Source organism: Bicyclus anynana, chromosome 22 (genome assembly GCF_947172395.1).
Source record: "Bicyclus anynana chromosome 22, ilBicAnyn1.1, whole genome shotgun sequence".
In the NCBI taxonomy this organism is placed as follows: Eukaryota; Metazoa; Arthropoda; class Insecta; order Lepidoptera; family Nymphalidae; genus Bicyclus; species Bicyclus anynana.
The window spans coordinates 5389542-5403559 of NC_069104.1; the positions used below are offsets into that span (position 1 = coordinate 5389542).

Sequence of the window (14018 nt, forward strand, 5' to 3'; positions counted from 1 at the left end):
AATTTCACGCATTTATTACTGTACTTAAGGCATTTTTGGTACGTAACATCAATAACAAAACGCAGCTTCATGATATCAAATTGGCAATCAATTTTCTACTGTCAGTGTCAACGTCAAATGCACATGTAAATATTTACATTTTACAAATTGTGTACTGTGAACTCCGAAAAATCAACAAAAATGAGTTTTAAAAATTACAAAGAAAAGATTGACGAGGGTGATACAGTGATTCTTTATCTAAGCAACAATCTCCATGCTATAGAAGTAAGACCAGAAATAAAGAATAAAAAAGGTGATATGGTTGAAAATGTTTACCAAACAACTTTTGGTGCTTTAAAGGTTAGAAATCTCATAGGATCTGAATATGGAAGCAGAGTAAGTACATAATTTTGATTATGATTGGTTATCATGTTTACTCAATAAAAGCTTTTAACAGACTACTAACATACATACTGGTTAGTGTGGTCAAAACCACAATTTCACAATGTGTAAAATTTAATACACTATTATTATCACTTTAAGCTTCTGCTTAAGAGCAGTGTGGTTGATCTCAACTTTTGAGAAAAGAGGTCTGCCCTGCAGTTCACTTCTCTCAAAGAAAAGGATGAAGGTTAAAATTAAGACAAATTTGACTAATTGTAAAGAATCTACCACCAGTTCGAAAAGCAGATTCTGCAAAGAGCAGTTAATAAACTCAACATTTGATATTTTATTGTCTAGCATCTTTAGCAGTTCAGTTCAGTTGTATAATAAAATAACCTACTTCAGCCTTACTTTTTTTTTTTTTATTGAGAAAGAATACAATAGGGAACTTAAGCTAACTTATGCTAATAACTATACAAATCATGCCCACATGGAATGGTGGCAAGAATACTGGCTGCATTTCCGCGCTGGACAGCCAGGCTGATCCTTTGCGCAAAAAATGAGCCAGCCCTTCTGTCACCAGTCGAGGCAATTAGCCGCGGTGAAATGGTACGGAAAAATTTTTTGGCACTGCGACTCCATGGCCCAAGGGTCTCCACGGTCTCTTACTTATGTATTTTAAATTAAGTATGTATCTTAAATTAAGTAACATGGTATTTGTTAATAAAATATTATTCAAAATATATTAACTATATCTGAACCTTATTAATAAAATTTATTTTCATTAACTTAAGACCAAGTTAATTAATAATTATAATTATTATTTTGCTGTGAAATAGCTAGCGATTTATACCCACAATTTTTAACATATTGCTTAAACTTAAGCTTTCACAGGCTTCATAAATAAAAGTTATATAACTAAGTTATATCCATTTCTACCAAGATGGGGGTTTATCATGGGGTATCTATTGAATGATAATGATGATGACCATTACAAATAGGAGCTCTTGATTTATTCTTATAGGTGGAATTATCAAAAGGCTGGGGTCATGTTCTGCAACCAACGCCAGAGCTTTGGTCCCTCACTTTGCCACACAGAACACAGATAATATACACCCCGGACATTAGTATGATACTCCTGCAGCTAGACTTGGTTCCCGGATCTATTGTTGTAGAAGCTGGTTAGTATGTATATCTAATCATTAATCTATACATAAATAGAATGAATGTTTTTTTGTTTCTTTTCTTCCCTCTGGACATTTTTATTCGTTAGGAATTTTTTGTAGGAGTAAAAAAAATTAAAATACCACATTTCAATTTTTTTTTTAGAAATATTAACACTTGCTGTCCCTTATAAATTGATAGAGGATGTCCACATGATCAGAAATTTAAGCGATTATGTTTAATAAAATTATAAGCTTATCTCTACTACTAAAAGTACCTTCAATCAGGCCAATTCTCTTCATTTCTTTGTCATTCTGGTGTATAGAATTTTTCATAAAAAGAAGGTAGTTAACCCAGTTGTTACGGATATACCTTTTGTTGTTAGATCATCGTAATTTTTTGTACACAGTTTATTTATGACCCCAAAGGACCTAAAAAAATATTGAATAATTTTTTTTTTGTATGGAAATCGCGGAAAATGGTGTTTGATAAAAGGAACGCTAGTAAAATTCATTACCTTATACTGATTTGTATAGTGCTTGTATGTACTATGTATTCTTCGAGCGAATGTGATAAATAAAAAGAAAAAAAATACTATAACCAAGGTAAGTTTTATTTGTAATATACAAGTATAGCATACAGCTGCATATTATTCAATTATTTGGTGTATGATAAGCTTCAAAACAGCTTTTTGGATGAATAGTTACAAAACAAATTGGTATTTTTATGACAAAATGCACATCGCTGCTGAACAGCAGCGATGTGCAAACATAACAAACTTCTTTGTTATGTTTCTAACAATGATGAACTACTCCTTTGAAATTTTGAGAAGGTGTAATCTCCTCCGTTCATTTTATATAACTGCCAGGCAATATGGACAGCCATATCCAAACAGTGGAAAAGCAACGAAAAATACAACTTTTTCCCAGTATTAGAATATAATCGGTACAGTCCAATATTTTGATCAGAGCTATCTATACCATCCATCCTTTCATTATATGTTTTTATCAAAGCTGACTGATCAATATGAATGTATTTTTTCTGTTGCTGTGAAAATCTTTTAATTTATGTAGTCAGTTGGACTGTTGCTGTATTGGAAGCCACAGTAACTACATTCCATTTGCATACGACAATTTCTTCGGCTCTGGTAGATTTATAACTTATCCTGCGTCATTCTGTTTTCTGCAAATACTTATTTTTTCTATTCTGTTGGATTGTTCCTGTGGCCTTCAGACCCCAACTTTAGTACCTTCGTCATCTTCGTCGCTCATATCCGAATCTGGAATGATGATTATTGACGTCTCGTCGTCATCAACCCATATTCGGCTCACTGCTGAGCTCGAGTCTCCTCTCAGAATGAGAGGGGTTAGGCCAATAGTCTACCACGCTGGCCCAATGCGGATTGGTAGACTTCACACACGCAGAGAATTAAGATAATTCTCTGGTATGCAGGTTTCCTCACGATGTTTTCCTTCACCGATTGAGACACATGATATTTAATTTCTTAAAATGCACACAACTGAAAAGTTGGAGGTGCATGCCCCGGACCGGATTCGAACCCACACCCTCCAGAATCGGAGGCAGAGGTCATATCCACTGGGCTATCACGGCTATTGACGTCTATTCCAAGTCAATTTTTAAGAAATATTTTCATCCCCAGAATCTTCATCAGTGATTTCAGCGTTACAATTTTCAGGGGGAAAGATAGTTAGGAGTCTGGAACAGACTGTTCTTCACTACATTCCAGCTCCTCGATACTCTCATTCAAGCTCAACGCTTTTGTTTGACGCCTAAAACAAATAAATAATAGTAGTTGATATTACTACTGTTTGATATAAGGAACGCCAACTTTCATACAAATATAACTTCAGTAAATCTGAAGCAATTGCAAATGTTTTTTTACTTATAAATAAAAGAAGTTCACTACTTTCATGATTTCACAAAAGATTTATAAATATACATATTAAACATGTTTTAACTTACCTTGACAAATCCATAACGAAAAACCACTAAATTACAACTTGCACAAGTAAATCACGGCACACAATAACAACCTCAAACCACTCCTAATAGCTTCACACAGTCAACAACTAACTGCAAAAGCATAAATATTTTTTTTAAACTACCCACTTTTTTGTATAGAATTTTATTTCTCACTTGATCTTTTTATCAAACGATAGTAACAAGTGGGTTAATTAATTTAGTATAGTACTCCAATGATACATTATGTACAGTATTATTTTTTTTTTTTAAATTCATTACTATTGTGCAATCAGCTGCAACAGCTTTAAGCAAATTGCTTGTGGGTACTACATGGCATGTGTAGCTGACCTTCCATTGAAGGCCATGCTAATGTTAAATTCAAGTTTTAATGGGGTGTGAATTTCAAGTTTAAACTAAGGTGTGACTGACAAAAATAGTTGTAAATTATGTTATACGGCGATAATATTTTCCGTTTTGATATTATGAAATGTTGTTTAATGAATTTCTACCCTCAGTTGATTTACAAATCTTACACGGGGTAATTATAGCATGCACCATTGAATAGTTTTGAAGATTTAACATCTTTGGGCTCTGTATTTGAACAGTCAAACTGATATTTTACCTACTATCAAAATATTTGGCTTTTCTAAATCGATTTTTTATTAGATCCAGAGATAATATCTCCTATAAAATCAAAAACTTCTTTATAATATCAGTATAGACTTTAGATAACACAAAAAATAAATTACCATTTCACGCCCTGATCTAGCCATACAACCTGTTCAGTCATAGTGAATTCATGCACTTTTTTTATTTTATCTCTAATCTATGGTTTACTTACCAGGGACAGGCAGTGGGTCGCTAACCCATGCTCTAATCCGCCGCGTACGCCCGCACGGTCATGTCTACACGTTCGATTTCCACGATCACAGGGCAAAAGTTGCTCAAGAGGAGTTTGAAGAGCATGGACTTGCGGAATTTGTTACGGTAACTATAAACTTAAATGCATTTCTGCTCTGTACTAGAAAAAAATCAGTTCAGCAATTATTGTTTCCTGCAATGGACGGTTGTGTACGAGGGTTTCTAAGATTGTAGCTACCATGGGTTTTAAAGGGTTGCAAAAAAACCAAGTGACTAGACTATACTACAGCCTTTCTTGATGAGTAGGTACTGTTTACCAACAAACAAATTAAAAATGAAGGTAGAAATCACTAGTCATTTCACACCTAATGATAATTATAATTAAATTGTTCCTTAAATGTTAATTAATGAAAATAAATTTGATTAATAAGCTTAGAACAAATAGATATGGTTAATATATTTTATATAACATTTTATGAACAAACCATACAAAATAAATAAGTTATGAAATGGCATGCATTTTCTACCTTCATTTCCAATTTCTTTGTTGGTAAACAGTACTCATCAAGAAATGCTGTAGTATAGACACTTACAACATAAACCTAAAAAAATATTCTTATCGTACCAAATTTTCCTATAATAGGTAAAATGACAAACTTTCAGCGTTTCTAAAATTTGCCATCAGACTTAAACCAATCATTTAATAGAGCTTTAATATTTTTTTAATTTTTACAATATTGTAAAGTAGTCAATGAATTTGTAAACATAAAACTACCGTATTCTCACCCTTATATTTTTACTCAAAGGCGCAACATAGGGACGTGCTTGCGGAAGGTTTCGGAGCCGACCTAAATGGGAAAGCTGATGCTGTCTTCTTGGACTTACCGAAACCCTGGGCTGGAGTTACCCATGCTGTCAATGCTATCAAAGATGATGGTGAGTGTATTGACATTCTTAGGTTTTTTATTAGATTGAGAAGTGTTCAATGGAAAAGCTGATGCTGTCTTCTTGGACTTACCAAAACCCTGGGCTGGAGTTACCCATGCTGTCAATGCTATCAAAGATGATGGTGAGTGTATTGTCATTCTTAGGTTTTTTATTAGATTGAGAAGTGTTCAATGGAAAAGCTGATGCTGTCTTCTTGGACTTACCGAAACCCTGGGCTGGAGTTACTCATGCTGTCAATGCTATCGAAGATGATGGTGAGTGTTTTGACATTCTTAGGTTTTTTTATTAGATTGAGAAGTGTTCAATGGGAAAGCTGATGCTGTCTTCTTGGACTTACCGAAACCCTGGGCTGGAGTGACCCATGCTGTCAATGCTATCAAAGATGATGGTGAGTGTTTTGATATTCTTAGTTACTAGATTGACAAGACGTTCTTAACTTATTGTACTCAACTATATTAATCCAATGTGTTATAACAGCCGTGATAGCCCACTGGATAATACCTCAATCTTCGATTCGGAGGGCGTAGGTTCGCATCTAATCTGGGGCATGAGCATTTCAATGAATTAAATATCACGTGTCTCCATCGGTGTAGGAATAACATCGTGACGAAACCTGCATACTTGATAATTTTCTTAATTTTCTACATGAAGTCTACCAATACGCATTGAACTAGCTTGGTGGACTTAGGCCTACACCTCTCATTCTGATAGAAGACTCGTGCTCAACAGTGTGCTGAATATGGGTTGATAATGATAATGATAATGAATAATATTCCTATTAATTAATATGAATAACACGCACGATAGCTTAAATTCTAAAATGAAGAATATTAATCACTATATTAGTAAGTACTAACATAAATTGTTATTACATAGATTGTTCATAATTTAGTGTTTGAAAGACAAAATAAATGTTGTCTAGCAGACCTCTGCCACTCGACAACTTTCAGTAACTTCCTAGTTAGCAACTGAATGTCTCAGTACAGTCAATTATGCGATCTCATGAGGATTTCCCTTTGAGTAAGGAGGACTTCGCTTACGATTAAAACTTAATTAAGGATCTTCTGTCGCATCTGGGTGACGTTGTCGCTTGGATTCTTTTTTTTTTATTCTTTACAAATTGACTACAATCTCATCTGATGGTAAGTGATGATGCAGTCTAAGATGGAAGCGGGCTAATTTGTTAGGAGGGGGATGAAAATTTACACCCCTTGGTTTCTACACGACATCGTACCGGAACGCTAAATCGCTCGGCGCTAGGTAGGTACGTCTTTATCGGTAGGGTGGTAACTAACCGCGGCCGTAGCCTCCCACCAGCCAGACCTTCCCCTGTAGCCAAGTGGCATGTCGCTTCTCTTTCTACGATCGCAAACGCTTTGAAAACTATAAAAATGTATGCGAATCTATCTAAAAATGTATCTTGATCACGTGACATGTCGATAGCAAATGTCATTCCCATGCGTTTTTTTTTTTTTTGATTTTCGAAGCGTTTGCGATCGTAGAAAGAGAATCGACGTGCCATTTGGCTACAGGGGCTGGACCAATTAAGAAAATCTCAATCGGGTTTGGTTCGGCTTTTTGCGGATAATAAATAAATAAAGTATTCACTAACAGAAGGCACATAAGACCATGACCCTGATACTTCTGAATTCCATTATAATCCAGTATTGTATTCTCGCACAACAACTACAAAACAATCTATTAATCAAATGAGTTCTCAAGAATCTGATAAATTATGTCAAAGTAGGTACTGCTATGTGATTTATTCACTTCTCATTGATTATATGCAAATTAAATCAAACAAATCCGTTTAAAAGTTGACTCTATTTGTTTTAAACAAAGTAGGGCTTGTTACGGTAATCAAAACCATTAGACATTTTCTACATTGAATAATATGTAACCACAACGTAAATAACTTTGTATTTTACCTATTACTCCGATTACAATATTAACTTGAATTTTAATTTTTAATCATAGTTGTTATAAGTAATATCTTATTATAAGCGGCTAAAGTTTCTGTTTGTCGCCGATGTTGTGGTTAAAGTTTAAGTCAAAGCGAAGCTTGACTGGATCCGCTAGTATTTTATATCCATAATAATATGAGAAAAGATCCATACCCTATTTCATCTCCTTTAAATACATTATTATTTACATCATATTCATCCCTTTCAAGTAATATTTCCAAGTAAAAGTTTGCAAGTTTGTAAAGCTTCAATAACTCAACGAGAAGAGCGGTCGGACTCATCACCGATGGATGGCGGTTTGATCCCCGCCCCGTTGGACTATTGGCGTACCCACTCCTAATACAGTCTTTCCCGACTAGTTAGACGGGAATGGGACTATTGGTCATATTTAAAAAGATATGGAAAATATTATTTATTAAAAAAAAGGTAAAGTACCTAACATACGAGCGAAATACTATATTAAATAAGTAATTAGTAATTAACACACCATATCATCTGTACCAAAGTTCATTAAAAACGGTTAAGCGGTTTGAACGTGCAACAAAACTAACAAACAAACGTGCAACAAAATCAACAGCAGTTTCGCATTGATAACAATATTTATATTAGTACCAATGTATCGTACGATACATGAAACAAATAACAGGCCAATACATTGTAATACATGAAACATTTGTAAACCTAACCAAACATGCCATCTAGATAACGATAAACTATCGCAGCAGGAAACCACAGATCCTTATAAATCGACAGAATCGATTGCAATCTGATTACCCAGTGTCGATTATTCCGATCCGCTTGTAAGTTATTCGATTCTATTCATTAAACATGCTAGTGCCAAACTAGATAACGAATTTAAAATCGATTCATCCAGTTGCGAGCCGTTTAACCTATGTCATGATAGGGTTGTCACCATTTTATTAAAAGAAATGTGTTTATTATCTGATGACAATCTGATAAAATTTAATAGTAGTAGTGCTCTTTGTGATACCTCCTTCAGCTGGCCTATTCATTATTTCGGTCTTTATTATCTAGGTTGATAATAAATAATAAAATTTAAATGAACATCAAATCAATTGACAAAATGTCATCTACTGATGATATCCACCAGTAAGCACGGGATGTCATAAAATCTCAATTTCGTATAAGTCAACTCGCAAACGTCAATGATCCTGCAGGGCCAGATTATAAAAAAAAAACAATATGATTTCCGATGTATATAGAGAAATTTTAATAAACATATTAATACTAAAACAAATCGGTGAAATTCTAGTAGGCTTTTTAACCATTCGCGATTTATTATTATTAGTTTTCTAATTTGAACGTTTTATTTTGCTTAAAAGATCGGGCGAAAACTCAGCTCTTTTAAAGTAATCTTCTTGAAATTATAATCTATACAAATTAATAAAATTCAAGTTTATTTTTATAATTCTCGGTATTTTTTTCTGACTGCCTGTTTTTGTTTTTTGGCTGATCTGTGCAACTACTGGACCGATTTAGACATAAATAATATACTACTTAGCCCCAAAGTAAGCGTACAGCCTGTGTTATGCATAGTAAAATAGATTTTATCATATATATTTATATATGTATCTACTAATCTACGTATAAAATAATGAATCCATTGATTTGTTTAAATTTTGCTGATGTTATAAGGAGCAACTTAAGCAACTTTTATTATTCGGTATTCCTACTATTTGTAGGAATACCGAATTAAAAGTAATCTAAGTTACTGTACTATAAGTAGAGCACTATTTATTGTTAAAACATACATATATACTCGTAAAACTGCTGAATCGGCAACCCTACACACAGTGTGCCTAATTGGTAGATCCTTATAAAATCTCGATGAGTATCTCTTGCGCCGGTCACAAACCACTGACACATTTTGTTATTTATCAGCGGAGGCTGCTAGTTGCCTTTTGTTGCGCGGCGGTGACTTTTTACCGCTGATCTAATATACCATTGTGGATAAACGCTTCTTTTTATTGGAATAGGATCAACAGATAGGTATACTGGTACCTATTTATTATCATCATTTGCACGCTTCAATTGTGGGTTGAGTCGAGCCTGATGCACTCTTAAGTCAGCCATTGACGGTCAATTATTCTATCGTTTCTGCAGCGCAAACGGCAGCGAAGACGTTTTATAAGTCGAGCCGAATACACGATCAGTTATAGTTGTGGGTGCTGAAGAGACGTGAGAATAACTGTCGTCAATGGCGTGCATTATGTCGTCTATCCATTTTCGCCTTTGACGACCGACTTCTTGTCAAGAAGCTTTCTTCCCAAGATTAATTTTGCTACGAAAACTGAACTCCTCTTTGTAGGAGTCTAACGCCAACCACATACGTTCAAGCAGCTCTATTATAAAATCTCGGTGCGTATCGTGTGTCGATCACGACCCACTGACACATTTCGGTATTTATCCGCTATAGGCAATATCTACTACAAAATTTGGCAAATGCCAATATCAATATCCTACCAATTTAAATTTTAAACTGGTAGGATAATAATAATAATAATAATAACTGCGTTTTATTTTTTGTAAAATACTTATATTACACTAGCGGACGCCCGCAACTTCGTCCGCGTGGAATTTAGTTTATCTCAAATCCCGCGGGAACCATGGATTTTTCCGGGATGAAAAGTAGTCTATGTTATGTATGTTATGTAGTAATCCAGAGTAAAATTTCTTTCCATTCCAAATTTCAGCCAAATCGCTTCTCTAGTAAGTAACAAACATCCAAATAATATTAGCATTACCATATTGCAACGTTTGTTGCCTTACAGTTCTCATAGCAATGGGGATGATGACTAGGTTTGAATATATTGATTTTTTTGATGCATTCGGGTAAAAAAGGTCAATGTTAACTAATTTATACATAAAAAGCAAAGATTGTCTGGATATTTGCAAAATAAATAAGATTATAAAATTTCAAAGTCTATTAATTTTTTTTTATCGTAAGTAGATGAAAATTTATACAGTTTTAGCTTCCTTACATGAAATGTGACATCTTTCAATAAATGAACTATAAACATAAACGCACAAATAACAAAGATATTAGTAATTTTGTTTGAACGCCCATACAAACCTAACGATCAGCGAGCCTACGACGTCACTAAATCGTGCCATTTAGTGACGTCGGCGTTTTTGTATGGAGCGTTTTTCAGGGATCCGCGGCAGCGCCGCAAATCTTACCCTTAAAATCCCTGTAGCTCCGAAAGTAATGATCGCTGATACCCTGTTCCTTTTACAAAATTGCTTTGCTATCAGTATACCCAAAATTTATATACAATTTAAAAAACTGTCATCATCCCTATTATAAAGGTTAAATAAATTCTCAAAACCAACAATCGTCCGCACTATGTTGGTCAATAAAACTATCCAAGGGAATCGAGTTCGAATATAAAACGGCCTATTTATTCCCATTACAACCATATGTTTATGGGTAGAGACCATACAACGTCATTACGCTATTTCCAATATGGTTAATGGTTTTATTTGTTCACAATTTACGCATTAACCAACTACGTACAATGCACGCGCTATTTTCAAAAATAGAACGCCGTCGTTCGGAATTCAAAAACGTAAATGCAAAAATTAAAAAAAAAAGATTGAAATGAAAGCAAAGATTAAAAAAAGTCGTCTTTTGGGATACAAAACCATGAAACAATTAAACAATAAATTACTTATGAGTGTAAGTGTGTATGTTTGTTCCTCCATTGCACTGCGGCTACTAAAGCGACTTCATCCCGGAAAATTCCATGGTTCCTGGCGGGAAATGTCAAGGTTGACTATTTGTAAAGACTCTACTGATGGTTCTACTACAGGTTCTGCTGAGAAGAGGCAGCAAGAAACTCAACTTCTTATCTGATACCACTATTGACGGCCTCCGTGGCTCAGTGAAAATTCAAGACGGTGGTCCTGGGTTCGATCCCCGGCTGGGCCGTTTGAGGTTTTGTTAATTAGTCCAGGTCTAGCTGGTGGGAGGCTAGGGCCGTGGTAGTTTACATCCTACCGACAAAGACGAACCGCCTTGCGATTTATTAATAACTTACCAACAGGTGAGATTGTAGTCAAGGGTTAATTTAAAAATTGTAAATAATGAAAACAAACTAAAAATGTCTTGTGCGAGAACGAATAATTATATATAACTTAACATGACATAGCCCGACATAGCAGGATTCGAAGCCTGGACGTAAAGGCAAGGGTAACCATTGGAACAACTAGGCAGTAAATCTATAGGTAACTTATTCCACAAACTTACTAGTAAATAAATTACAATTTTGTCCCAGTGCATTTGTTCTGAAGCAATGTGAGCAAACCGAAGTTTATCGTCGAGTTTTAAAATAAAATAATCGTTTCTGTTTGCCGTTTATTCGTTGGCGTGCGTAAACTAAGTTCAATGTATTGGGATCGAGAGAAATACATGGACTCAATTACGGATGCGCTGACGCACCGCGCTCACAAGTTACTATGGTAGGGTGACTATCATTCATGCAAATGATGGACATTATGAAGAAATCCCAGTGGGTATGACCTCTTCCTTCGATTCGAATGCGTTCCGAAGCATGACCCCAATTTATAGTTATGTGCATTTTTAAGAAATTAATATCACGTGATTCGATCAGTGAAAGGAAAACATCGGGAGGATACCTGCATACTTAAAAATATTCCTAATTCTCTACGTGTGTGAAGTCTGTCAATTCGCATTGGGCCAACGTCGTGAACTATCAGGCTAACCTAACACCTCTCATTCTGAGAGGACACTCGTGCGCAACAGTGAGCCGAATATGTTTTGTTATTGATGATGTTGGACTTAACTTTTTTAGTTGGAGTTAATCTCAAGTACAAACTATGAATAATTCTAGCACATGTACATTGTACACATTTCTTCTGTATCACCAAAGCGCACAAACTTTTCCTGAGTTAAGCTCTAGTGTTAGAAAAACATTGGGAAACCGTAACCACTCTGTGCGTCAGAGGCGCTCACAAGTTAATACTTTAGGCGGGCGGGTTATAAATCATGCAAATGATGGACATAGTTAATCTTAACAAACTACGAGTCAGTCCAGATTAGTACCTAAATTTTTTCCTGATTTAGTACATTTTTATAGGCTCCCCAAAGTGCAGAATTTCTAAAACAAGACAGAATAGAGAAAAGAGAGAGTAAAAGCAACGACTTTCCTGTGAGACGCAGACTTCGAATTCCAAAATTGTATTTAATCCAGGACATATCCTAGAAAGTTGAGTAGCATGGGCAACCTAGCCTGTATATTTCAACGGGGAAATTGAACGAATTATTGAGCTAGAATTGTAAAATAAAATACAGGATCATCTTGAAATGTTTACTAAGCTTTTGTAAAATGTAGGCGTAAAAAACTGATGGACATAAAATTTCTCATTTACCTAGGTACTAAGTTTTTTCTTTAATGTTTAACTCTTCATTAGGTATTAAAGAAAACATGGATTTATTGCCGAGAATGTATAATGAATCCTTTTCTAACTGAAAACTAATATTGGATAGAAGCAGGCGTTACTTTGCGGAAGTACATCATGATTATATAATGATTTATTTAGTTTGCTATCATTCGCGAAAAGTCGACGAACCCATGCGACAACGTCACCCAGGTCCGACAAAATACTCTCTACGTACGTTTCACCCCGAAACCGGAGCATCCTCAGGAGATGTTGACTCTATAACGTGCAATTGCACGTAAATCATTATATAATCATGAATACTAATAATTTATAATACATTAACTACGAGTAAATGACTGTTATTTAGTATATCTCATTCATTTATGTCCTTTAAAATTTTTAACAATGTTAATTCAAAACGCTGATAAAAATTTATATAAAAAAATTCAACCCTTCCACTGCGGGACTTTAGAGTGCCCAAGCCGGTGGTCAGGGCTCCAGAGTGAGGAACCTCCTTACAATACGCGCCGTCTCAAGAATCAGCATTCTGTATCCTACCCTTAATCCAGCAGTAAAGCGAAAGCTTCCCAAATTGTTGGTCGAAGCTTTTCGCTATAAGACTATTGACTGAAACAACTATCGGAACTATAATAGTTGACTCAACATTCCACAGGACCACATGGCGTTAATCTTGTGAGCAAAGTCGAAGTATTTTGATACTTTTTTCTTTTCCGCTTTAACCAGATTATCAACAATAATTGCACGGCGCATTGACCAACCGATTTAGTTAATCATTATTATTAATTATTATTTAATATTAATATTGTAAACCTTCTTCATTTTGACATTTTAATTATTTTATTATTATTGTAAATTTTTAGTAAATTTTTTTTAGATTGTAGGTTAATCTTTTACTTTAAGTTTTTAACCGGACTCTGCAGTGTTGTGAATGCTTGTAAAAGATGGCTGCAGTAGTTCAAGAATTTTGTAACTCACTTATACATAATGTTTTCTGCTGTCATTGTTGGCGTTACAAATAAAAAAAATAAATAAATTATTATTATTAAACAAAAATATACACTAGTTTTATAGTATGTTTATATTTTACTTGGAAAATTCATAGTATAAAGATGATTATAACCATAGATCCATGTTGTTTCATATGAAAACAATATGAACGTATAGGTACATATACTAGTTGCGTAACTCGATACGTAACACTGCATTATAATATGACGGACGAAGATGTAAGACAATAATACATCGTCGCGATGTATTGTGATATCTTAATAATGTCTTACATTGTAGTAG

The 14018-nt window shown here is 34.6% G+C and overlaps 1 protein-coding gene across 1 annotated transcript in view; it reads left to right on the forward strand.

Annotated features, from left to right (window-relative positions):
* The first annotated feature begins 108 nt into the window (after nucleotides 1-108).
* Nucleotides 109-14018, forward strand: part of LOC112046640 (tRNA (adenine(58)-N(1))-methyltransferase catalytic subunit TRMT61A) — a 107150-nt gene continuing 93240 nt past the window's right edge. Inside the window, exons 1-4 of the mRNA XM_024083348.2 lie at nucleotides 109-375; nucleotides 1388-1544; nucleotides 4355-4497; nucleotides 5178-5307. Coding sequence (XP_023939116.2) covers nucleotides 181-375; nucleotides 1388-1544; nucleotides 4355-4497; nucleotides 5178-5307 — 625 coding nt within the window. The 5' untranslated portion in view covers nucleotides 109-180. The remainder of the gene's footprint in view (nucleotides 376-1387; nucleotides 1545-4354; nucleotides 4498-5177; nucleotides 5308-14018) is intronic.